The sequence below is a fragment of the Callionymus lyra genome, chromosome 3, assembly GCF_982586985.1.
Source record: "Callionymus lyra chromosome 3, fCalLyr1.hap1.1, whole genome shotgun sequence".
Lineage (NCBI taxonomy): Eukaryota > Metazoa > Chordata > Actinopteri > Syngnathiformes > Callionymidae > Callionymus > Callionymus lyra.
In genome coordinates, this window is record NC_141820.1 from 25,174,952 (window position 1) to 25,202,326 (window position 27,375).

General features: G+C 38.7%; 2 protein-coding genes across 2 annotated transcripts in view; both read left to right on the forward strand.

The window, feature by feature from the left end:
* exoc4 (exocyst complex component 4) overlaps positions 1–5,398 on the forward strand; it is a 100,958-nt gene extending 95,560 nt beyond the window's left edge. The window contains exon 20 of the mRNA XM_087787270.1: positions 4,471–5,398. Coding sequence (XP_087643396.1) covers positions 4,471–4,708 — 238 coding nt within the window. The 3' untranslated portion in view covers positions 4,709–5,398. The remainder of the gene's footprint in view (positions 1–4,470) is intronic.
* Positions 5,399–7,167: 1,769 nt separating this feature from the next.
* lrguk (leucine-rich repeats and guanylate kinase domain containing) lies at positions 7,168–26,887 on the forward strand. The gene is made up of 20 exons (XM_087785858.1): positions 7,168–7,218; positions 7,714–7,818; positions 7,886–7,967; positions 8,030–8,130; positions 8,296–8,374; positions 9,196–9,320; positions 9,797–9,940; positions 10,009–10,089; positions 11,759–11,845; positions 11,915–12,021; positions 12,401–12,520; positions 13,143–13,239; positions 14,208–14,321; positions 15,439–15,640; positions 17,346–17,438; positions 19,150–19,247; positions 22,503–22,591; positions 22,945–23,010; positions 24,875–24,966; positions 25,926–26,887. Exons 1-20 carry the CDS (start codon positions 7,213–7,215, stop codon positions 26,054–26,056), a joined length of 2,019 nt encoding a protein of 672 aa, XP_087641984.1. The 5' UTR covers positions 7,168–7,212; the 3' UTR covers positions 26,057–26,887.
* Positions 26,888–27,375: the final 488 nt, after the last annotated feature.

Below are 27,375 nucleotides of genomic sequence, written 5' to 3' on the forward strand. Positions count from 1 at the left end.
CGACAGTTCACTCCTCCCTCAGCGTCGCTCACTCCTGGCTAACGAGTGTGTTGTTGCTGACAGCGGCGCCCGGTAATAGCCACGATAGCGCCGACGTTGCTAATGAGGGGCAATATGCTGATTCGTGTCGTCGTCCCGCTTCTTTTTTTTTTCTTTCGCCCGTGTTGCCCCAACACCCATCCGTCGTACCCTCTCCTCCCCTCTTTCGGTCCTCGCCCGCTAACATTTCTATACATTAGCGGCCTCATGTTTCATCCACGCGCCATAAATTGCCGTAATATTCTTTGTCCTCCAGAAGAAGTGTGCGATAACAGCTGAGAGTAAAGTCATCATTAAGACACACACACAGTCATTACTGCCGCCGCGGAATAGTCGTACGAGCGCGCTCGAGTAATGAGCGGCTATTGAGCAAGACGTGGCGGGTTCCAAACCTTAAGATTATTAAGAAGAAACAAAATCTGCTTCTTTTCCTTAATAGACTTTTGTTTTTCTTTTGTCCGGGTAAATCTCTTCATCTGGCTGAGGCGTGCGAAGTAGACGATTCCTTGTGTGGTAATTTAATAGTTTGCTGACTCGACAGTTTTTTTTGTGCTTTGAAAGTGCAGGGCTGAGACATTTTAATCTTATTAACAGCCCTGTTTGCCAAATGGCCTCCCAACTGCTCAGGTAATGAACAGTTTGAAGGGCTTGGCGGCAATGACACACTCCCTGGTACACGCTTCTTTACCCGGAGTCGCGACTGCCAGCTGTCCACACGACTCCCCCTTCGCTCATCAACACCGGCGGAGCAGCAGATGACGGCGGCTCCAGATCCATTGGTTCTAATCCAGCAGCTGCGGCAGACTTCCTCGCGTTTGGGCTAAAAGAATTACACCCGATATTATTCCGGAGTTAAACACATTTCGCAGCACGACCTCTGTCGTCGCTCCAGCTGCGACACCTGTTTATGTCGCTCATTCTGTTCGCTTCGCATCTTGGCTCGTATCTCGCACATCAAACCCTCCGCAGGTGGACACTTCTTCTGGTTTATGGTCTGGTCTGGGTGGATGTGCACAGTCAGAGTTGAAGACGGGAGTGTCAAACTCCGTCACAGTCCACATCATAGGCCTAAGGAAATATGGACAACTGGCGTAATATCCTTTAATATCCAACAATAACTCTCTAGGTTGGTTTTGAAAACCCTTATCATACAAAAAACGATCTGCTTACCGTATTTTCCGCACTATAAGGCACTTAAAAGCCTTTCATTTTCTCAAAAAAAGGACGCCTTATAATCCGGAGCGCCTTATATATGAACAATACCTGGTGGGTGACTTGTTTACAAACACTTTCATGACTCGCCGACTGAGCCGACAGCCGTGGGCGGGATTACGTCATTGCGTCATCACGGGGTGGGATTTACGATGCACGTCACATCATGCCGGACGTTTATGGAGTGATATTACTGCCACCGTTTTGAGCGAGTGTGTCTTGGTTCATAATCACTCTGCTGGGCGCTCAACAGTCATACACACCCGTTCAACATGTCATACATGGGCTCAACTTCACTGCTGTGCACGTTTGTCTGCTCACAACACCAGTCTCATGCGCCGCTGCTTGAAGCCTTTTAAACATCATTTGAACATCGTTACGATGGGAGTGAACGGAGTCAAAAAGTTTTACTTTATCTGACTGTTTTGTTGACATTCCCTTTAGCACATCTTAATCTAGTGGATGCATAAAGCAGCCCCAGTCAAACGTTTGACTGTATCTTTTATTCTATGCGCCTTATAATCCAGTGCGCCTAATAGTGCGGAAAATACGGTTCAATTAAATTCCTTTCTTACCACATCCCCTTTCTTTGGTTTTGTTTTAGGTTTCCTTGTAATTGCTGTCATGAATAGCCGCTGCGTTTCTTTGCTTATCATCAATGCTAGCATCTCCACTATATCAACAAGAACATTCATCTAAAATGAATCCACATGAAACGACTTCGCCCCTGAACTCTCACTAGTATTTCTCAATGCATGTGTCAACAGCTCTTGTAACTGCATGTTGCTAATTGAATTACATTTGGCGAGTCAAAGGTTTATGTTATAATATATAATATTCATAAAAAAAGCTTATTTTTTTTCAAAACAAAAACAGTTATAAGCCAGTAATAATCAATTGAACAGAAATTATATAAAAATTGTTTTCTATGTACTCTGTTGTTTAGTGCTTCCCAGTAACAAATGACTCATAAACCTATACATGTACTTATTTTAGAAAATAATTTGGTTAGAATAAAGATACACTTATAATTGTAAGAAAGTAAATCAGTGCCATCAGGATATTGAATGGTTAAATTTAACATTTCAAATGTTCGAACTTTATTGAAATTTTGTTTTGTTAAGCAATTCATCTTTCTTTTTTTGAATAACTGAATAAAATAATTTCTACATTGAAAGATTAAATTAGTTTGTATTGAATATTTTAATTCAATAATGTCTATATTAAAAGGTTGAATTTGGTGTTTTTTAATAATTAAATTTCAAATTTCATATTCTAATTATAATAATCCAGGAATACATTTTCTAAATTCAATATTTACTTGATTTATTGCCTTTTAATGACTCAACTAACCCAAAATAACTCAAAAACGAATGACTTGATATTAGTTACATGTTTGTTTCATTTCAAGTGTTTTTCTGCTCAATGTGGCAGCAAGATTAACTAGATATTTCTACCATGTTTAGTGAAAAATGGTCTTTAAGGAGGGAAGCAGGAAATGTTTGCTACTTCAATATTCAACACCCACACACACACAAACACACACACCTACACACACCTACACACACACACCGATACGGCCCCACCATCAGTTTGAAAGACAAATACAAGGCACATTTCATTAAGAGATAAAATCACAAATGAGAGCAGCCGGTTGTTTTCAGTCCCCGGCGCCCTCAGGTGAGGAGTGAGGCGATGTGACTCACCATCACTGTTGATAAGCGTCTTCATGAAATGAGCTGAGGAGAGAAGAAGAAGAAGCAAGAACCCCTGTGAGAGAAATGGAGATCAGTGTGGAGAGTGAGACGGAATTTAAATGCACCAATGACCGAGGGCATTACTTATCAGAGAAGAGTCTTCCTCGCTCATCTGCAGAGAAAACCATCACTCTTTCTCCCTCCATTACTCTCTCCATTCTGGAAATTTCCAATCTCTAAAATGGCAACACATAAAGCATGTCGGCGCAGAAGTGTTCATTATCGCCTCGTTAGCAGCGCAAATGAAGGAAATGGCTGTTGGGCGTGTGCTGGAGCCAAACAAATGAGATAAAAACACCTTCTCTCGCTGAAGAGGGTTTTTTTTTTCTTAACGGCGTCGTGACAGAGATCGCAGAGATTAGGACGTGTTTGTTGGTTTCCTTCTCAACACATTGTTACCGAGCACTTCTGCAGCAGGTCGGCTGTGACCCAGTGGACCTTCTATCTGAAACACCGATAGAGAACACACTGTCAGGAAGAGTTTACCTGATCAGTTGCATTTTAGACCTGTGACCTTTGCCATTATAAGAGCTTTAACAACCATGGACGTTTGAGTCGTGGCATGAACAACCTATATTTTGTCTTATCATGAAAAAACATCTAAAAATCTAAATCTTTTTGTTAAGAAAAAGCACAACTCAAGCTGGGAAAATAGATACACACGTTTTATTTAATGTTAATGTTAAATTTAAGCAGGAGAAGAGATATTTGGGGGAGGCAACAAAAATCACATTTCACAGCATTCCCGTGAACAGGCTTGTTTTTTTTTACGAGATTGTAATAGCACTGTTTAAACAGCGGAGGGAACCAGACACGGATAACATTCAATCTTCTGTCGTGCCACTTTAATTGTTGTTTAGTAGACTGTCCGCTGTGTTTAATCCACCATCTTTTATTGAGATTGAGGTATTAGTATACTACACAACCACAAAAACAAAATGTTAACTTGTTAAATGTTTTTTGTGGGTTTTTTAACTACAATAAGTAACAATTTCTAATGCTTAAAGTTTTTTCATGTTTTTAATTGGATTCTTTAAGGATTGGCTAACTTTTGTAATAATTATGACTGATTTGAGCTCTATCTTTTATTTTACAGATGCTCTTCACTTTGGGCAACTTACATAGAGATAAAATTTGGCTCAGGAACCAAATTGTTTTCAGACTTTTGATGTCACGATGAAGATTAAACCCAAATATGACATGACTAGAGCCTTTATATCGTTAACAATTAAAACAGTGCAGAGGAGAATGCATGAAATGACTGCAGGTACTCTAATCCAACACTGGAGGGAGCCAGAAGCACTATTTCAAAGGCCAAGTACTGGGCCTTTAATGGCCACAACTAGTGCTGTAAAAAGTTGGATTTGTCTTCTAAAAAAGTGTTGTATAAATACAATGTTCTTTTTTTGTCTGTCCTCCTCTTTGAATGTTCACGCTATGCTCTTCTCTCTCTCCTTTCCAGGCAGTACTACGAGATGCTCTACAACACCGCAGACGAGCTGCTCAACCTGGTGGTGGACCAGGGCGTCCGCTACACGGAGCTGGAGTACATCAACGCCCTGTCCCTGCTGCACCGCAGCCAGACGGGCGTGGGCGACCTGGGCCAGCAGAACACCAGGCTGCAGCGGCTGAAGGAGATCATTTGCGAGCAGGCGGCCATCAAACAGGCCAGCAAGGACAAGAAGATCACCACGGTGTAAGGGAAGGGCGAGACTTCTATTTAGAGGGAAAACTGCGTTTATGTCGCCGTGAATCACGAGCGTACGGCTCAGTTTACGCTCCCCTAAACATCAACTCAAACCTCTCTAATCAACGGAACCCAAACTCCTACAAATCACTTCTCTTCCCATTTTTTACTTCATTAACTCGGCAGAGGAGTAGTTAACCAGAGGAGGCGAGCGGGAATGAGTGTCTTGTCAATAGCACCGGTCCGCCGCCGGTCTCCCCGAAGCCCACAAACAATCCATCATAATGACACGGGGGATGGGGGGGGGATCGATGGGAAGCCGGCGCCGAGCTGCTGAGCCTCCCACTCTCTGATGGATCAAATAAAATCCACTCGTTCAGCTCTTCTCGCTGCAACTTTAATAAAGTTGTACATGCAGAAGTTTTCGCCGCGCGTTAATGTCAGGTCATGACTCACCCTTCCTCCGCCCATCGTGAAATCTACTTTATTATCTCGTGTATCTTATGGAATTATGGCAAAAATATACCGAATTATGTTTGCACACAACACGGATCTGAAGCTGCGTCATCGTCTCAGCACTGTTCAATCATGAATGCACTCTTTTGTATCACTCTTAGACTTGTATCACGCCAAGAATGTCTCACTCCAAACAACAACACACTTGTTTTGAATTAATCCAAAAATAATAAAGTGTCCAAATCCATCTTGTTTTGTTGATCATTGGAAGTGTCTGTCTCCGTGTTTTCCGGGCGATGATGCAGATGTTTCCTGCCTGGTCATCACACGTCGCTCCGGGGCTGAACTCACCTGTCGGGTTGGATTGACGCGCAGAAGAAGCAGCTACACTGAAGCTCTTTTGAATTTATCTCTGCATTCTTCAGCGATCACATCTGGACTGACTCTTCACCAGATGTTCAGACTTGTCTCAGTGAAACCATGACTCACTGACTGTGGAGAGAGTGGACGGAGCACCCGGAGGAAACTCTCAAGCTAAGACAGATTATTCAGAGATATGTTGGAAACATTCTACATTTATTTATACCTTCTTGTGTTATAGGATCCTAACCTTCAACATGAGCTTAACTAGTGCGTCTGTCTGGTCCCTCTGTGTCCTCTCACCTTTCTTTCACCTGATGTCTCTCCTCAACTGCCTCATAAACTCACTGTCCAGGTCTCCTCTGGTCCTGGTCCTATCTCTGGTCCTCCTCATCTGGCTTTGATTCACCAACACTTGATCTGATTGAAGTTACGACGACCAGATATATCCTTTTTTTGACGTTTAAATTCCGTCCAGGATTTTGACCTTCATAGCCTTGAAATGTGCTTTTCATTGACTGATCAGGTCTCTCGCTTTCTCTAGTGCTGCTCATAGAAGTAGCGGTCGAAAATTAAAAAAGAACCACCAAAAGACAAGTAATTTAAATGAAGCGTCTCCTTATGATTGATCGTTAGAATTACTTTTCGATGTTTTTGTCTTTGGATTTTTTCTATATCAATAAGAACACGATTGAGAACGAGAACTATAGAAGATACAGACTCGACTTCACCAACAATAAAAACAAAATGACAATAAAACATCAATAACGAATATAGAGAGACATAAATAACGTGTTCATAACTACACTTTTGTGTCATAAATGAAATTAGATTATATTGCACTTAAAAAAACAACACACAACAGAACATTATAATAATAATTTACATGTATTTTTCATGTACGGAGCTCCTAAAGCAGGGGAGGGCAATATTGTTATGAGGCGCAGTCAATCTAAAGTATACAGGCGCAGTCAATCTAAAGTATACAGGCGCAGTCAATCTAAAGTAAACAACGGGGGAAATGGAAAGAAAAAAATCAAAATATGCCAACAAAAAATTACAAACCATTCATTTAAAAGTGATACAAAAAATATTTTCTTCTAAATATGATCAGAGATATATCAGAGAGATGTTCGCAAAAACAGGACAGAAAAGATAAGGTCTAAAATAAGTTAATATTAAGTTATGTTTGGAGTAAACAAAACTAAATGAAAGTAAAATACAAAATAAATGTGTTGGCTGTCAGAATCATTTTCAACATCATCTACCCTGACGTCTTGAGACATGAATAAATACAGTCTGAGGGCTGCATGTGAACTGCAGGCCCTAAAGGAACATTATTTTTTATAAATAGATTCCTTTTTATTATTTTATATTTGCCTTTAGGGGCTCCGTAAGTGTAACGAGTATTGCGCGATAAATACTACATTACCCACAACCCCCGCGCCCGACGTGACCGTCGCGTTGCTATGAGACCCAATCGACGCTTCCTGAGCCTGAAGAGCAAAACTAACAGTTTAGTCGTTTAGTCGTGATTTGTCCTTTTTATCCACCTGTGCGCGTCACACAGGAACCACTGCGATGACGCATCACAGACGACGAAGATGCATCAAAGAAATGGAAGGAAAATAAAAACCGCTTGAAAAATTGCTGGGATCTGTAAACACTTTCTTTTATTTTTTACCTCGAGTAAAAAAGAAGATGGAGGTAAGTTAGTGACTTAGTTCTGGTGTTTAAGAGTCACGTTCTATTGAAGACGTTACACATATGTTTTTGTTTTAATTCGATCATTTAATCTTATAATACTCTTATTATATTTTTTACTTTGTGTAACAAATGAGAAAAAAGTCTGATTGTATTATTGTTGTTTTATTAAATATAATTAAAATTTCTGCTCTGGCTTTGGAACGTCTCGTTTATCTTAGTTTCTCATCATATTCTTTTAAGTTTGTGTAACAAACGAGAGGAAATAACCGAAGAAATACCCTTTAAAAACCACTTAAAGTCTGATTGTATTATTGTTGTTTTATTAAATATAATTAAAATGTCTGCTCTGGCTTTGGAACGTCTCGTGTATCTCAGTTTCTCATCATATTTTTTTAAAGTTTGTGTAACACGTGAGAAGAATTAACCTCAAAAATACCGTTGTCATGTGTAACTTAGTATTGATGTAAAGTATAAATAACCTGGAGATAACAACAGGTCAACCAGGAGGAGCTGACCCTGGAGCAGCTGTCCAAACGTGTCACCCACCTGGGACGCTCGGACAACGGACTGCAGTACCTGTACCACCACCTCAGTCTGCCCGTGAGACCCTCCTCCTCCTCCTCCGTCCATCTCCATCTTTTGTTAACACTGTGGTCTTCCTCTGCAGAACCACAACCTGACGGACGTGTCTCTGCTCGGCAACTACGTTCACCTGCAGAAGCTGGTTCTGCCGCACAACCAGATCAGAGGTGAGATTCAAAGCCTCGCTGACGGTCACACGTATGTTCCTCACGTGTTCCTCCGCTTTCAGACGTGTCCTGCGTGAGCAACATGCCTCGCCTCCTCATCATGGACGTGTCTCACAACCTCATCGAGGACATCACCGGGTTCCAGCCCCCCATAGACCTGAAGGTGACAGCCGTAATGGTATTCCTTCGCCGCGACTCGCGGGCCCCCCATCTGTAGTCTCCGTGGAACGTGCTGACCGAGCGTTTTCTCTCCCCGTCCTTGAAGCCAAAGTTATATCCGGAGTCCTCGAGGAAGAGTTTTTTGGTTAAATGTGTGTCTGTCTTTCAGGAGGTGAACATGTCTCACAATCTGCTGTCCAGTATGGACTTCACGTCCTACAATTCCATCGCCAAACTGGAGCTCGACAGTATCCTTCGGAAAAACCTCTGATTTGTTCCCTCAGGTCGATGAGGGAGGTGACTGGCTGGACTAGCAAGTTTATTTTCAAGTTTACTTCACTTTGTATTGTAGTTTAAAACAGTTTTAACTGTTTATTTTTACACAACGTGTTGAAAGCAGAGCTCGTCGAAGTAAGGGGCCACATGTGTCCATTTTACTGTATTAATGTGGCCCTCATGAGGTCAAAGATCATGTAGAACTTTTTTTTTATTAATCATTAATAGCCTCTAAATATGACTTTTTGTAATTTTTAGTGATATTTCTTAAGTGAAGTAAGATCATTTGAAAAAAGTGCCTTTTTTTTGGATTAGTTATACAAAATACAATAATAATTTTAGCATATTTAGCTTGATTTAAATTCTTCATTTTATACTATTCGCTTCTCTAGTTTTGATTGACGGCCCCTCACAACAGTGTGAGAAATGTGGCCCCTGAGGAAAATGAATATCCCATTTAGCGTGTGAAAATGTCCCTGCTTATAACCTTGGCTCCTTCGGGGGTTTGAGTTTTTTAGGCACTACATTTATGTGGGATTTTTCTGGTTTAATGCTGCAAATCTCTCATAGAGAGTTACAAATTCTGCAATAGATCACCGAGTCCAGATGGTAATCCGGAAAAATTAGCTAGAAATGCGAGCTAACAGACGACCTCCTTGGCAGCGGTATTAAACCTGACAAGAGTTTATGGGTTCTTAGTATATGTCGTGATGATATCTACATGTCTTCTGTCAACTTTATTCCATTTCCACACGATGTATCGACGTTGACCTCTTGACCCGTCGGCGCTCAGACAACCGCTTCACGGAGCTCAAGGGTCTGGAGAAATGTTTCAAGCTGGCTCACCTGAGTCTGGCCAACAACACCATCTCCAGCATCACCAGCCTGGACGGGCTTCCTCTCAAACACCTCAACCTGGTAGGTCCTCAGCCCTGGTGTCTCACGGTGAGACTATAACGTCCTTCAAGATGAGATGGTTGAAGGCGAGCAAGAAGTTACTTCCTGGAAAGCTGAGATTAGATCTCGGGAAGAAGAAACCTTGACCTCACCAGAATAAAACATGAGGTTTTTGCTTATCTGTGATTCACTTCTTTCAGTCTTTTCTCCCTCCATCCATCCCTTTACATACCTACGAGCTCTGACCTTTCCTGTCCCGACTTTCTTCCTCCCTCTGCGTCCCACCACGGATGCAGAGGTCCGCCCTCGTCCGCTGTCACAACCCGCTGCTGCCGAGTCCCTGGTGAGGTCCCTCTTGACAGATAAGGACGTCACCCGGGTGATTGATAGCCGGACCAGAACTTCACGCAGTCCAGCGCTTTAGTGGCTTCACCTCCACAGTGGACGACGTTATGTTCCTGGAAAGAATGTCAACGTGTCTGTCGTTGTACCTCCAGAGGGGGAACCAGCTGGAGACCATGGACGGGCTGGAGAACCTGACAAAACTGCGCATCCTAGATTTGTCTCACAACCGCATCTCAAGTCTGATCGGGTTTCGGAACCTCCACCTGCTGGGCGTCATCAACATGGAGAACAACCTGGTAGATGAACGACGTCAGGGTGGACCTGAGAAAAGTTGCATCACAACTGATTTGTAGTGTTTCCACAGATCAGCAAGATCGAGGAGTGCAAACACATCGATCATCTGTTCCTGCTCATAGAACTCAACCTCCTGCAGAACCCTGTCAAGGTAACCTTTCACCGTCTCATTGGTGTGGCCCGTGGACCATTTGCGGCCCGTGGTATGATATTCTGCGGCCCTCGGTTGGTTGTCTAGGTTTTTATGTGTGCAGGCAGAACAAGAGACTCAATTTTGTTTCATCGTCAGATGTTTAATGATCACAGTTGACTTGAAGACCCCTGTGGAACCCACAGTGGACCGTCAAAGTGCTACTTGTCAACACTTACCCCCCCTTGTCAAAAATGTATTTATCCACAACGTACTTCTTTAATGTATTTCATATCTGCTAGAGCAGAAAAACCCTTAAGAGTGCAGACAAAGTGATACATGAAACTGCAGTTTTTTGTTATCAGGCACAAAAATCAGCTCCTCTAAATCCAAGACCATGGTTCTTGGTCAGAGGATGCACCGGGTCTAGGGTGCAGGAGAGATCCTTGAATAGGATTTTGGGCCCAAAATCTGGGAGACATTTTATAATCTGACCACTAGAGACAATTTTCGGCAACGAGTGTTATTAATTACAAAAAAAATGCGATCTTCACAGACTTTTGACTCATCACTTCACGTGCATTAATTCTGGACGACAGTTTCCATGGTGACGTGACGCCAGTGACATGCGGTGATGTTCATGGTTGGTGAGGCACACAATAAACCCAAAAGGGAAACTTATTCAATCGACTACTGTTTCAAACACATACACCCACAGTTATAGCATTAACCTGTCAATGTCTTATGAAGCTGGGTTAAAAAAATATATTTAATTCATAATTTCTCAAAAAGTCTTTATTGAATTGTTGTGATATTTTGTGGGATGTTAGTCTACGTCCTCTAGATCTATGCCCGTCATCCATTGTGGGTAAATATTGATTTATAGCTTCATAAACCTGTCATCTTTGACATTGACATCAGCTGAAATATAACGTTTTAATTATCAATTTATTTAAAATGTTATATTCAAAATCTTTTACCTGCCATATTCAATTATCTGAGACATTTCAATTGGCTGAAAATCTAAATCTAAATTCGTTTTAAACTATTAATAGATACAGAAAAAAATAATGAACTATTAAATACTATAAAAAGGATTAGCAAACGTGGATTTTAACAGTGTAGAGTACGACCGTGATAATAAAGGATTACAAGGAAGACGCAGCTGATTCAATGCTCTTAATTAAGACGTTCTCCCAACGACATTATTCTTCTTGTCCATCCATCCTGTGTGTTCTCTTCCCTGATACCCACTTGTCGCCTGACACTTGAATTCAGAACAAACATTGTTCTAATCGATCTCTTCATTGATTGGTTCTTACACCTTTATTCCACCCACATTGTAGAAACGTTTTAGTTGTTTATAATCTGTACATACACACTCTTTGTTATAGATATTTTTTCTTTAATACAAAACTATGTACCAGTGGCCCCCTCTCATAGCTGTAAATATTTATTATTTTTCGATTGTAATTTGTAATATTATCTTTTTTCAGGATTTATTGTATCTGTATTTGTTTGTTTTATTTATTGTTCTTGCGTTTTCTCCGATTTTTTTTACTTAGGCATCCTTTTTTCCCTTTATAAAAAAAAGTTGCCTTTCCTTGTTGCTTATTATTTTGGTCACTCAGTTCTATACCTTCCATTACTGGTTGTGTTGCCTCATGTGTAGTCGATGTGTATTTGACAGGACGTCCAGGACTACAGGTTATCCATCATCTTTCTGCTGCAACGTCTGACCATGCTGGACAAGGAGAAGGTCACTGCAGAGGAGAAGGTAGGAAGAAAAGACGGAGGATAGAACAGTGAGAAAAAAAAACAAATGGATTTGAATGTTGGATCTCAGGTGGAGTCGATCAACAAGTACGATCCTCCTCTGGACGTGATGGCTGCCAGAGACCACCGGTCCCACCAGGTGTACGAGCTGCTGCAGCCTCAGGTCCTCCACGACAGGTGGGTGTTGATCCAGCTGGAGTTCTAGGCTGGCTGCTCATCTCCTCCAGCAGAGGGCGTTAACCTCAATCACTCAAGGGGTCAAAGTCTTTACGCGGTTAGACACTAGAGCCAAAAATCAAATGTGTATTTACCCAACAGGAAGTCTGGTTTTGATATTGTATTTTCACACATTGAGGATTCAATTGAATCTATATTTCTTATCTCATCTTAAACACCGACATCTGTAGAGGTCACCATAGCAACAAGAACATTCATCTGCTTTGATTCTGAGACAATTGTTTTCCTTCACGGTTTAAGCTTCACACATCTGTTTTTTTTAACCCGTTCATAGACATACACATGGATGAATATGTACTTGTTGTCTTTGTTGGTTCAGCACTCTGCCCAGTCTGGACCTACCGTACCCCATGCTGGTGTTGACTGGACCACAAGCCTGCGGGAAGAGAGAGCTCGCCCACAAACTGTGTCAAGAATTCAACGAGTACTTTGCTTACGGGTCAGTGTTTCCCAGTCGTTTCAGTAAAAAGAAGATTGTGGGTTTTTTAATGCTTGAATCAATACAGTTCCAATGTCCCAATAAATATTAAACCACTTCTTCTTTTAGTTATCGTACCAACAACAATTTCGGCATGTTCTAAAAAGTCCATTTTAATTTTAATTTTTTTTAACAAAATGTTTTATTAATTCCATAGAGGTTTAAATCTTTGAAAGAAAAAAAAAACATTTATAAAATTAAATTCCTCTCATTTTACCACATAACACTAAAATGTTTCTGCTCTGTTATGCTAAAACGTTCTTGCTAATGCAAAGACACTGTTTCTTTGAGTGACATCATAAACTGCAGATTACATCATTCAAACTTTTGCAGGAGCCAAGGTCTCAAGCAGGCAAGTTACCAATACCGTTATTCGCTCTTACCTTTTGATAGCAGTGCTAATTGTCCACCTTGTAACTTTAAAAAGTAGAATATAAAAAGGGATTAAACCAAAGATGGTATTTTATTTTTATTTGTTATACTTTTAATGTCCTTCAAAAAGCCTTACGTGATTAAAACAAATATATAAAACTGTATTTGTCTCCCGAAATGGACCATAATTGATTTGCTTGCGTTCACACAGGACCAGCCACACCACTAGGGGGCCCTATTTAGGCGAAGAGGATGGGATCGATTACCATTTTGTCGGCAAGGATGATTTTGTTGATCTCATCCACATGGTGAGTCTTCCCCAAGATTTCTCTTTCTCCAATCGTGTAATAGTTCCAGGCCGCTGCTCCGCCGGACAAATGAAAGACATGGATGTTGTAATTCTGTGGTTTAATAGGAAAAGAAGTAACAGATGCTGTTGGGTTGTAGAGTTCATAACCTGAAGGCTGAATGTCAGAACTGGCTTCCAAACTATTTATGATGTCATAAATCTCACAGCTCTTAAAGAAAAAAAAAAAAAAATCATCCAGAAATGAGTCAGCCTTCAGGCATGAAGGTCCACGGTTCTATTCCCACCTCCGGTCTGGAACCTCATCGTTAAACAAGCCTTTTCTCTTAAGTAGAATCGATTGTTACAGGCAAACGTTGACTTTTCAATTACTTTTAAAGTGTTTTTTATTACTTTTTATACTTTTTATATAGATATATATATATATTTTTCAAATAAACCAGGAGTTTTTGCGGCATCTACTGCAGCTGTAGCTATTTTAGCATCAGTTTGTATGTTCTTTAGATGTGTTGAACCAAAGCTACTTCTTTACTATTAAACTCCAACTACAGGGGGCGCTACAGTTAAAACATCAATTATTTCTTACTTCTGTGAGCTATAGTATTGTGCTCAACAGTCCAACCATATTAAGAAGTTCTAGCTCCACTCTGAGTCTCTATCCTGGGATCCATGATGTTTCCGTCTCTTAATGGATCAAGTCGGAGTTAATATGTCTGTAATCGCCGTCATTAATAACCGGCTGCGTTCAAGCGGCCGAGGCAGGAGTGATGGATGACGCTGATCCAGCATCACTCAAGGGCGTCAGTGCAAAGGTTAAAGGTCATTTTTCGGGACCGAGGGGGGGGTGAAAGGTGGAGGTCACGGGCGCGGCCCGGTCGTTCCTGACAGAACACGCTGCGAGCGAGAGGATGAAGCTGATGGATGCGGAGGTGAAGAGAACATGTGTTGGACGTGTGTCCTCTGATCCAGGGCAAGCTGATCCAGTGCATGAAGTACGGAGGTCACATGTTCGGCCTGAGCAGGGAGGCGGTGGAGGCTCTGGCCAGAGAGGGACTGGCCTGCTGCGTCCCCATGGAGCTGGAGGTGACCCCGACTACACACACACTGATCCCAGACCAGGTTTTAGTTCAGTGACTCGGTGACAGTTTGAACAGCCTGTCGATGAGGATTTCATCCTGGTTTGTCCAGTTCCGATAAAAAGAAAAGAAAAGCTTGAGACAGTCTGTCCAAGGTATCTTTAAATAATTGGCTTTAACTACAAGGGACTCTTCGAGGCATCATCAGACAACTTCTAAACTGCTGTTAGAAATATAATGAATAAATAAATAAAAATTACATTGATTTCTTTATATTTCTAAAATGGGATTTTGTTAAAAAAAAAAAAATTAAAAAAAGATTAATAGCAACACCAAAATATATATATATATATATTCTTTCATGAACGGTTGTCTCTAAAAAATAAAGAAAAACATTTCGGTGCAAAACAAAAAATTACAAAAAATACAACAAAAAAACTAAAAAAACAGCAAAAACAAAACTCAAAGCAAGTGTTTGTCTCTGTTTTCAAGTAAAAACTGTTTGATAATATTTAATATGAGTCACAATCACCTGACATGTACTGAGAAATGAGACTTGAATTGTTTGTAAAGAGGTTAGACTAGATTCGATTAGATTAGATTAGATTAGATTAGATTAGATAAAATTAGATTAGATTGATTTTATTAATCCCTCTAGAGATCTCCTTTGGGAAATGAGATTGTTGACAGTTGACAGCAAACGATAGAAGGTAAATAAACTGAAACCGAAACTGAAAGTACAGCAAGTTTGAAAATGGCAAGAATAAGAACAAAGTCCAAATAAAAAGAACAAAGTGCAAAAAGATAACAAAGTGCAAATAAAAAGCCTAGGTCAAAGGAAACAACACTAAGACCTAGAAAGATACAAACATAAAATAACATCATCCCTTCACTCTGCTTCACAGAGTCATAAAGTCTAAAAGCACGAGAAATGAAAGAGTAAATATACTTGTTTGGATTCTTGTATAAAGATATTATTCTTGTTTTTAGAAACTTTACAAGCAAACGTTCAAACTGCATACATGTATTTATTGTTCCGTGTCGTATGAACTGTTGCAGTGCATGATGGGACGTGTGGTGTTCACGATCTCATGGTCGGTGTTAAAACCGGTGTGTTCTCTCAGGGGGTCCTGAGCCTCAAGAACTGTCACTTCGAGCCGCGCTACGTCCTGCTGATCCCCTCGCAGGTGGACCAGTACGTGGAGCGTCTGAAGGGTCGCGGCATCTACACCGAGGCGCAGGTCGACACGGCCGTCTCACGCATCGACCTCTACGCCAACTTCAGCCAGCAGCGGCCGGGCTTCTTCGACAACACCATCGTCTGTGGTAATAAAGTTTTACCTTACCTTACCTTACTATTGTTGTATTGACACGAGCACTCGTTGATGTTCACGTGTGATGAGAAGCTGCTTCACCTCCTTTTTCATCACCTTCTCCTGACCTGTCTTTATGGAAGTTTGACCTCAGAACACTGATGGTGGAATTGACTCTTTTTAAAGCATTTAATTGTAATTTTTTCAAGTATTTAATTCTATAGTTTTTATATTGAAAGGTTGAATTAGTTTTTAATGAATATTTGAATTTAAAAAAAAAACGTTTGAATTCAATACATTTTTTTTTTTTACTTTTTCATTATAATCAATGTATATCAAAAGTTTGACACATGAGGTTCTAAATGGATTTGGTTGCAATCCAGGTCAACGTCTGGATTCAGGAAGGTTTTTATGGATCCGCCTCGGACTCGATGCCGTTCAGGACTAGAGGAAAAATAGGAAAACACTGGAATAATTCTTGAAAATTAATTTTTAAGTGCTTTGATTTTCAAAATTAGCGACTTTTTTTCACACATAGTTCCAACAATTCAAAAATAAAATAAGTAAATTCAGTATTTTTCTTATTCATAGCCTTATACTAACATTTTTGTTTTGAATTTAAAAAGCATGGATTAAAAAATATTGAAATTACAACCTTTATTTTTGAATTATTGTCATTGGATTATGAAACTATATGTGTAAAGAAAAAGTCATTAATTCAAACTATCAATCAAAATAGAAACAAAAATATTGTTTAATAAAAGTAAAATTAAATTGAATTCAATTGTGCAATAAAACAAATTCAACATTTTAATACGTAATATAAATCATTGATTCCCCCAAAACATATTCATTGATTAACCCTTAAATAACACAAGGGTTAAAAAAAAAAAAATCCAATAAAAAATTCTACGTTTTAACATTCAAACATTCAATATTCTGATGACAAAGACATACTTCCATAAGTAAGTAAGTAAGTTAATAAGTAAAGGTTATTTCTAAAGTGTCTTTCTAGACCAGGGTCACAGCAGCCAGTGAGGAGTTTTAAGGATCAGAGAAATGTGAGTTCTTCTACTAGAGCGGCTCAGAATTCTTGCTGCAGAGTTTTGTATCAACTGCAGGCGAGACAGATCCTTCTTGTTAAGACATGAAAACAAACTGTTACAATAGTCTAAACGAGACACAAATGCATGGATTAATAACTCCGTATCATGTTGTGACATCACTTTCGTATTTCTATGTCAAGGTAGAAAAAACATCAACCAAAAAAAGACTTTGAGCGAGAGACTTCTACGGACCATTCAAGGATCTCCGGTCCATCCGAACACAAATTACCATATTTACGAGCGTCATCCGAGGAATGTTGTCGTCGTGCCGCGCCATAAACGCGCAGCTGCCGCGACTAGTCGGTCCGGCCGCAGATAAAGCAAAAACCCACGTCGCCGACAATCCAATTAGCTGGTGTTTGGAGGCTATAAAGTCGTGTTTATCGTCGGCGCGAGGGAACCTGGCCGCCGTCTGAGCGCCTGAACACGAGGCAGGTGCAGGACACTCATCACCTCCAGAGCAGCTCATTAGTCTGAGGGCGTCGTTGCCATATCTTTGATTCATTACCGTTTGATTATCCCGCCTCACAAGTGTGTGTGTGTGTGTGTGTGTGTGTGTGTGTGTGTGTGTGTGTGTGTGTGTGTGTGTGTGTGTGTGTGTGTGTGTCTCAGATGACTTGGATGAAGCCTACCAGATGCTGCAGAAGTTGGTGAAGGATTACCTGCTTCTCGGGGATCAGGGCGAAGGAGAGAAGACGGCAGACGGTTGGTTCAGAAAAATGAATAATCAAAAATTAAAGGTCGACCTTTGGGTTTAAAAAATCTTCAAACGGCAAATCTTGGCCTACCAAGTTGTTTTATGCCGGATTATTGGCTTTAATTAAGTAGATAAAGGTCGAAAACCCACGTCAGTGTTTAAGATAAGATAAGGGAAAGAGATGATGGAAGACAACATTAGCAGTAAAACTGATGGAAAAGTAATTTGTTTGGTGAAGAAGAACAAACACAAAGATTATTAAGATAATTTGAGCAAAAGTCAGACTTCCTGTTTCTTTAAGATTCTGTTCGGCCCTAGACTTACTCTACTTCAAAAATCGGACCCTCGTGCGATTAAGTTTGAATTTTGGTGGTACCCGGGTCACCGTCAAGGTTACTATGGATTAGGCACCGACTTACTTTTGTTCAGAACTAGAAAAAAAAAGGAAAATACTTGGACATATTGAGAAGTATGTTCATTTTTAAATCGTTTGATTCTGTAATTTCCACCTTCTCTTGTGGTTGTTCTGCTCATTTCCAGTGTTGTTGTTTAAATCACTCCCACTGCTGCTGGAATATATCACTGGTGTCCTATTGGTTAATACTCTTAGATACATCCAACCAAGAAGCACCGTTTTAAATCGTGAGGAGAAAACCTCTTTTGTTTTCTTTTGACTTTTTTTGAAACTTTAGTTTCTCTAGTTTGATCTACTTGGCAGGGTTATGCACTGTACAAAGATATATCGCAACATTTTTTTTCAGAATATAGTATCTTTATTCAACAGCACTATATTGATCAGTACTGCAATATCTTATTTTTTAACATTTTATATCAGAGTTATTTTATGGTTTATATTTTAATAAAGTCTTTGTAAATCAAAATAACTCCATTTTTTATTTATTTATCTAAAATAACATGCAAATATTCGCACAGTTTATCATTTTTGAGTTGCAATTAAACCCCCGTCCGATAGATGGCAGCAGTCCTTCCGTCCTCTGCAGCTAAAAGAACAAGGAAATCCTGCGATGACTGAGGACGAGAGGATACAGTTGATTCCAGCAGCTTTTAAAGCTGATGTTTGGACATATTTTGGTTACAAAACAAATTAAAGCAGTTATGTGGTCTGTAAATTCTGCAACACTAGTGTCAAGTACTCGACAATACTACACATATATCCTCGTTACTACAGTATCAAATTATATTGTGTTGTTGCCCCTGTATGGTATCATATCAAATCATATCATTTGTCACCATATTCTTGCCAATACACAGCCGTATTATGCAGTTTCAGTTTCAGTTCAGCAGCTTCGCAGTGAAAGTATGACGAGAGGAGACGATGAAACACTGAGCTGAAGTAACACGAGGAGAAGGAGGCAAGAAGCTCCGACTTGTGTGTCGACAGAAGAGAGAGAAAAAGACAAGATTAGTGTTTTTGTGGCAGGTTTAGCTTTCAAGTTCCATTTCAGCTGCTATGATCCGAATGAACTGTCAGACTCCATTTGCTGCTCGGAGAGATGAAGGTCTTTAAAAAGCTTTTAGTGTTTTTTTATGAAGTCGGGAAGAAGCGTTTTTTTTTTTAAGTCCACCTGATGAAGAGATGACAAAACACTCGTTTTTACTTGAGATGACACATGATGAAACATGATCATGCCATGTTTCTCTGCCCAGTGAGTCCAAGTGCGACGATCTTGTCATCATGGTTCTGTCGTTTCCCTTCAGAGCCTGTCAAGAAAGAACCTCTGGACCTCTTGGATCTGTCCTACAGAACCTACTCCTCCAAGATCCAGGCCCAGCTGAGCCGTGAGAAGTGTCCCATCGTGAGTCTCATCATGTATTTGGTGTCTGCATGTGTTAGTAGATATTGTGGGTAGACTTGCTTAAGAATAGGAAAATTATTTTAGGAAAATGCTTTAAATCCATTTAGAAAAAAAACAAAACACTGTGTTGTAAAAGTTCTTGAGTCGTCAGGCCCGTCTTGGAAAGATCAGGAATGATCCGACTGACGACACGTGATGAAAAGATGAAACAGAGTTCCTCGCTCTGGTTCATGAAGCCCTTTTCTTTCATCCCGCTGTTCAGATCCACATCTCTGCTCTCTTTGTCTCCACCTGACGCTACATTGATTCTGTCCGTTACCACGGCAACACAGACCCCAGTCTCGTCTCAGGCGCCTAAGACATGATGATGCAAAAACTCATTTTATTATATTTTTTTTTTAGAAGTAACATTAAAACATCAGATAACAAAATTAATAAGCAATGTAACAATTATACAATATTAATACATTTTCATACATAAAATAATAATAATAAAAATCAAGAAAACAGTTAAACAACAGTAAAAATAAATAATGGTAAAATCTTTATAAATAAAAACTATAATTATAAAATAATAAGAAATAAGACAATTATACCATTATTATGAATAATAACGATAATAATTAAGAATAACAAGAAGCGATACAATTATACAAAAGTAATCACAAAAATAAGCAATTAAACATTATACAATAACAACAAATAATGATGATAAAAAAAACAATCAATCATAATAAGCAAAAAAAAACTATACCATTATCATAATGATAATAATTAAAATAAAAATCCATAAAACAGTTTAACAATAATAATAAATAATCATAAAATATTTGCAAATTATAACTATAATTATGAAATAATGAGCAATAAGACAATTATACCAATATTATGAATATAATGATAAGGCATAAAATAATAATAATAATCAATAAGGCAATTATATTTTAAAAAAAAAACAATAAGACAACTTTAGAATAATAATAAAAAGTAGAAATCAATAATAATAGTAATAATAATTTACTAAATTACCATACAAATAATTATACAAAAAGTATTAATAATAACTGTAAAAATGAAATAATAATAATAGAAATAATAATAAATAATTATCAAAATAATAATAATAAGAAATAATACAATTAAACATAAATAACAACAAAAATAATCATAAAAAATAGCAAATAAAACATCATAGAATAAAAATTAAAAAAAGATTATCTTTATAATATATCATTATCAAAATAATATAAATAAGAAAAAAATATAATTATACAAAAATAACAACGAAAATAATCACAAAAATAAGCAAATAAAACATTATACAATAACAATAAATCAAGATGATAATAAATAAATGAATCATAATAAGCAAAAAGACGACTATACCATTATCATAACGATAATAATTGAAATACTGATAGAAGGCAATAAAACAATTGTACAATAATAATAAATAGTAATTATAATAAATACGTTAATAAAAGTCTAACAAGCACAATAATACATAAAGTAATGATAAAGAAATAATCAACATAAAATAAGGACGACCAAAGAGCAGGTTTAGATAAATCCAATTAAAAAAATTAAATTAATATGAATAAATTTAAGTACATTTAAAATACAGTGTAGTTTCACTGAAAACAGCCAAGATTAAGACTAAAACTTACTGGAATAAAAATGTTGGTCATGTGTCATTTGTAACTAACCTGCATTTATTTACGATAGAAAGACAACACACAGATTTAGAGATTCAAAAATATTTAAGTGAACTGAAGAATGAAATAGAATCCATGGTCGTCTCTCTGCCATTAGCTACGATCAAGAGTTTCCCTTCACTGCTCTGACACGGCTCTGCCTCCAGGCTTCAGTCATAAAAGACGCTGTTAAATTCTCCACACAGTGTCACACGGTGGTAGTTGGGAGTCATCTGCACGAGTTTGTGTGTCTGAAGTGAACACAAGTGGAAACATCCTTCAGGGAGACCTGAGGAGGGACAGATGTGAGGAAGATACACAAACACTGCTGATGATCTATTAGGTTAAAGTTTCTATGACTGTTAGAGATGAAACTTAAACACATATGAGTTTTGAATACAGTATAACATATTTATCATGCTATAATTAATACATTGTGTAAAAACTAAATATATTGTCAACATAAAGCTTTTTTCATTAGATTTAAATAAAAAATATATTTAATTAAGATGTATTTTAATATGATTCAACAAATATTATTATTTTGACGGCTCTTAAATCAACACATTTATTTGAGCAAAACGTCATTACATTATTTGACCGATGATTGGCAGGCCACCTATTGAGTAGGACTGGTACTGCACCTCTGAACAAACGTTCATATTTCCTTCTTTTGTATCTTGAGCATATTTGAATGACCATAAAATCACTCTGATCGGAATATTGAAGGATATAATTTAATATTTTTGCTCTAATTTCGAAAATTTATATATTGTATTATAACGTATTACATTTTTTTATTTCTATAATTTAATTTTTGATTTAATATACATTTAATATAAATAATTTAATTCCATTATTTGTGTGTTGATAGGTTACATATGTGTTAATTTGATTTAAAATTTAAATAGCGTTTGATATTATATTTAAAAATATTAAAAAATATTTTTTTCTATATTCTTTTATAAGTCTTGGCCTTTTCAATTCAATATAAAAACGGTGGTATAATATTGCAACCAGGTATAACCAAGTGAGTACAGAGCTACTACATTGAACTTCCAGCCAATCATTCATCTTGAAAATATTCAAATTGTTTTACTCAATTATTAAAAAAAATCAATAATTAAAACTTATAGAACCTTGAGTTGCCTTTGACCCTTAGGGTCGTCTTGACCCTAAGATATCGCAAGGGGTTTAATAGAGAATTCAATTATTTTAATTATTCAAAAAAAAAATCAAAGCTTAATAAAAAAAAGCAGAAAAAACATTTCAACCATTTAATAAACTTACTGAATCGACATCAATTAATTTAAAATGATCTTGTTTTCATTGGCTTGAAATAAGTGCTTGTTTTCCATTAAATAAAAACAACATTAAATAACTAACAGTGCTAGCTTTGGCCCCCGAGATCGTGTTCATTGTGTTCATCCCGATACTTGAGCGACGTTAAACATTATTTGTTCATTTTAGTTTTGTTTTCCGCGAACAGAAGGTTGTCGTTGAACAAATGAAGCAGCGTTTCTGCCGGTCGTGTCTGACGCTCCCATGTTGTGGTCCTCAGGAGCTGGCATCCATCAGGAGACGAGAGCAGCTGGTGAGGGAAGCAATAGAAGGAAAGAGTCCCCGAGTCTTCACTCATCTCATCAAAAGGTTCATTAGAAGTACAAATGCACTCCACAGCACTCACAGGCTCCGCTCTTAAGTGGGCCGGCTCCGAGTCAGCCGGGGCCAAATGGCTTTCATTAGCACACTTGTCCTAACTGTCTCCTAATGCTTTATTTTGGGTTTCGCCGCTTCCACCCTGATGAAGTGGCAGCTGTCCGCGGGATTTCAGCGACAAGTGTTTGCTAACAGCGTGTGCAGTGTTCCCTCCTGACACACTCCTGCGACCTGTTCTCCAGACCCACGTTAATAGAGGATTCAAACGTCATCAGACATGAGTGCAAATCACTTTTTCCATCCACTCACTGTGTTTTTTTTTTTTCTTTTTCTGTTTCCACCAGGTCTGCTCACAATGAGCCGTCACAGTTCCAGCTCCCTGACCCCACCAGCGTCTACGACGACAGCAGGTACACACACACACACACACACACACACACACACACACACACACACACACACACACACACACACACACACACACAATAAAATAATGTTTGGTTTATTCTTCAAGCAATAAAAGAGATTTAATCAGATTAACCGCAGGGTTGAGGTGGATTCATTTAGATTAATCGCGATTAATATAATTTTAATCACATTTAAATTTGTGTTGATTTAACACAAAACAAGTATATTTTACAAAAGAAACATCTACAAAGACGAAACATTTGTTTGATATTGTCTAACATTGCTTTTTGTACATCAAATGTAAACGGACAGACTTTATATTAAATACAAATATTTACCTATGCAATTTAAATATAAGAAAATTACATACGACCATCGAAACTGGAAAATAAAAATGCCCAAAAGTTGTTTTTGCTCTAAAATTTGTATAACATTTCATTTTTGCAACAGTGTTTTTTACGAGCACCTCCAACGCTGCTCTCAGGTGGTCTGTGCTCTACTTGCATTACTGTACATTAGATTCAATTCTATTTAATTTCCATCTATTTCACACATGACACACATTTCATTTTGCATGAACAAAATAATGTGTCCATTAAAACTGTTCAGGATCAGCCCCTAAATTATTTTCTTCACATTGTCCCAAAAGAACATAAAACATATTTTTACAATTCCTGAACTAAATCCCCATCATGCACTGCAACAGTCTCAGCTGAGGCTAGGATGAAGGACGGCGTGTGCGTGAGGGTCGGACAGGACTCGACTTGTTTCCCTCAAAGACGAGGTTCATGCTAGGAAGTGAGGAGGTCAAAGGTCACGGAGATGAGCTCTTTCTCATGTCACGACCGATCGGAGACGTCTCCGATGGAGATCTTTATCTCAGAGACGGTTATCAGAGGCGGGACGCGAGCGGGAAGATTCTATATCGCGCGTTGAATCCGAGCCTCGGTGATAAACGTGGAGCCTACAGCTCGTGTACCTCGACAGGTCCGAGCCTGCGCCTCATATACCAGTGAATCATCTCATTCACGCAGGTATGTTGGCAGAGCTGTGCGATGAGCTCACTCACTCTACGCTCTTCTCGCTGTAGTCGCTTTATAGAGCTTTTTATTGGACTTATTTAGCCTCATGAGATCCTAACATGTTTCTCTTGAAGCACCACGATCACTACATTAACACTTCCTGTCTCGAGTCAAACCTGTCGTCAAAGTCACATCAGTGAGAACAAGAGGCAGGAATGTCAGCAGAAGACTTCTACAGCAGCGAGTGGAAACTATTCCATTCACATTTCCAGGAATAACTCGTCACATGACATAAGTAAATGAAAACAATTTCATATATAATGTTCAAATGATAAACATTATATTCATATGAAAATTCATTAATTACAACTAAAAATTGTTACTACAGTGAGAGTTGTTTATAGTTTATATTTTGGTTAACTTGATTTAAAACTGTTAGATTGTATTTGGAAATTCTAGCATTTTACTTGTATAACTTTGTATCCAAAACAAAAATATCTATGACTTATAAAGTGTTTTACAAACATGAAAATGTATTAAAACATATGTGAAGAACAAGAATGAAACCCATTCATTAAAAAAGTAAGAAACCAGTGTATGATTGACACATAATCGTTTTCTTTACTACTTCTAACCTCAAATCAATAATATTAAAAAGACAAAAAAAAAATACGACCAAAAATGAGAAAATAAAAACAAGGTAAAAGTCATATGTTGTGGTTTTGTTGTATGAAAAACACACAATAGGCTAAAGAGTTTCGAAAATGTGTTGCTCTAAAGAACAACAAAAGAAGCTACACTCGGTGTACAAGTCAATTGAAAAAGATCTTCTCTCCTCCTGCAGCCCTGAAGAGTCCGGAGTGAGTCCGTTGCTCTCTGCGTCTGGTTCAGCCGGAGCCGTGGACCCGTCAGAACCTTCCCGGAGCGACGTGGAAGGTTAGAACTGTGAACCTCCGTCACCTTTAGTGAGACACGACTGCTGGTTTGACGATCATCAACCATTTGAGCGACACCAGAGTTTTTACTTAAAGGAGATTTTTGTTTATGTATATTTTATGTTTTCCTTTTTACTGAGAAAAGACCAAAGGGAGGTTAAGAAGAGAGTGCAGGCAAGGTGGAGATGACAAGTAGCAGCAAGAGTAGAAGTTCAATAGGATATTTTTATTGTTAGTTGTTTAATCAAATGTTAATTTTTTCTATAAAATATACTTTGATTTCATAATTGACAACTTGAAGTACGTATGAAGTTTGAGTTTCCATATTTTTTCACAAAATCCCTCTTTTATTCTGATCCAGTTTTTTGTCTTAAATTATTCCACATAACCATCACTTTTTTTTTTTACCTTTTGAAAGATTTATAGAAAATAAATTAGTTTGTCTGGATTATTTATTTATTTTATACAATTTTTATACAGATTTTTTAGAGCAGATCTGGGTAAAGTGCGGCCCAGGGGCCACGTGTGGCCTTTTGCCTGTAATTTAGCGGCCCTCAAGAGATCAAAGTATAATTTTGTACTGGATTTCTTTGTCATCGAATAGGTTTTATTATTATTATTATTATTCATTTTAACATATAACAACAGAAAACGTCTCTGGAGTGATTAAGTCGTGGCTTGCGGCCTCCTGCCATCAATGTGTGGGAATGAGTTTCTCCAATAAAAATCGTTAAGTAAAAATAAAGACTGTTGAAAGTAGAAGTCAAGCTTCTCTAGTTGACTGAGAGTAGAGCGCAGTCATCTAGCAGAGACTCGGACTAGAGCCTCTCAGTGCAGATGGAGTCGAGGGGCTGTTTCTTCTTCTTCATTCGTCCAAACATGTTTAAACGACACGAACAGTCGCAGATGAAGACGCGACTGGAGTTTTTTTTCAAAAGTCATTTTCTCTCCTCATCTCAGGACTCGCCGGCGACCGAGCCGCCAGCGCTAAAGGGCGCCCCGGCTCCGACGTCAAGCCCGTCCTCCCTCCCATCCCCTCTGGACGCAAGACCCCGGCGGGGCTCAGCCCGGGACCCTCGCCTAGAAAGTGAACCCGGTGTGTGTCGAATGAGAGACGGATCCGGCTGCCTGGCGCTTGTCTGGTCATGTGATCCGCGTCCGTTGTCGCAGCACGTCTGGATGTTTCACACTTGAGATGAAGTTGGAGGCGTGAGTCGTGGACTCGACAGTTAATTCATAGAAGGTTTTGATGTTCCAGAGACATAGATTTCCTGTTCATCGGTCCATATTTTCCCAACGTACTTCCTGGTCCAGCTTGTGATGGAACAGTAAACGGACGTCACTGAAGTCCATCTCATTTCTGAAGATGTCCCTCGATTTCTGAAGATGTGCACGAGACACACGACATGATCCTGGTTCTGGACGCTGCAGGATCATGCACACACTTGAAGCACACCTGGCCATCCATCATCCGGGGTCTTGCTCTCGGGCAGCAGATGCCGCACACCTGTCATAATTTCTATGAAGCCAGATATTGTCTGGAGGCCCCCCCGGGGTCTTTTAGCCCACTTACCTGTGCATCTGTAGCTGCTGATGAACGAGGTTATAATGTCTCGCAGGAGCCCGACCGTGACTTCACCCACACACTCTTGAAGTACCTTCACCATTAGTCATAGTACTCTTTATTATACCGTGCCGTGTTGTACACGTGACTAGCATGTACTGTATGGAAGCGTGACGTTGTAAACCGTGCCCGGGTATTTCCTCAGGGGCCTCCTTACATGCGGCGAGGGGCCGTCAAGCTAAAAAAAGAATGGAAAGAGAAAAAGAGCCTTAGAAGGAAAAAGGTGTAGAAGAAAAAGGAAAGTATCAAGGAAATGATGGGGAGAAAAATCAAATGTTGTAAATAAGGACATTAGGGTAGTCGTCAATGACAATAATAATTTGATTGTGTATTTTTGTTTGTACATACATGTAAAAACATCCGTTTGAATCCTAAATAAACTATTTGCAAAATATATAAAGGTAATATAAGTTGTTGTTTTTTATCAATAATAGACTTACTAAATAAAATATTTTACAAACGCAAAGATATATACATATGTTGGAGTAGTAATGAGTGAAAGAAATATAAATTGAATTACTCATTTCACAGTAATGACTCAAACACAATAGGGGCCAAAATCTGTAGCAGTCTAAGTTGCTGAACACATATATATTCACCAGCGTTTCTTTACCTCAAGCTTCATTATCTCTGTGTTTGTTCTCCTTTAATAAAATAGTGAGTGTGTGTTTTTGTTCTGGGAAGCATGTCTTTATTGTTTCGGGGTGGAGGGTGTGTTTCTGTGTTATGTGATGTGTGTGTCCACTTCTGTGTTGGGGTAGTTTACTTGTATTTATTCTTTCTTTT

Coding starts and splice junctions, on each gene's coding strand:
- lrguk (XM_087785858.1), top strand. Junction 7,968..8,029: donor GCCGCACAACCAGATCAGAG/GTGAGATTCAAA, acceptor CTCCGCTTTCAG/ACGTGTCCTGCGTGAGCAAC. Junction 12,022..12,400: donor CCTCAGGTCCTCCACGACAG/GTGGGTGTTGAT, acceptor TTGTTGGTTCAG/CACTCTGCCCAGTCTGGACC.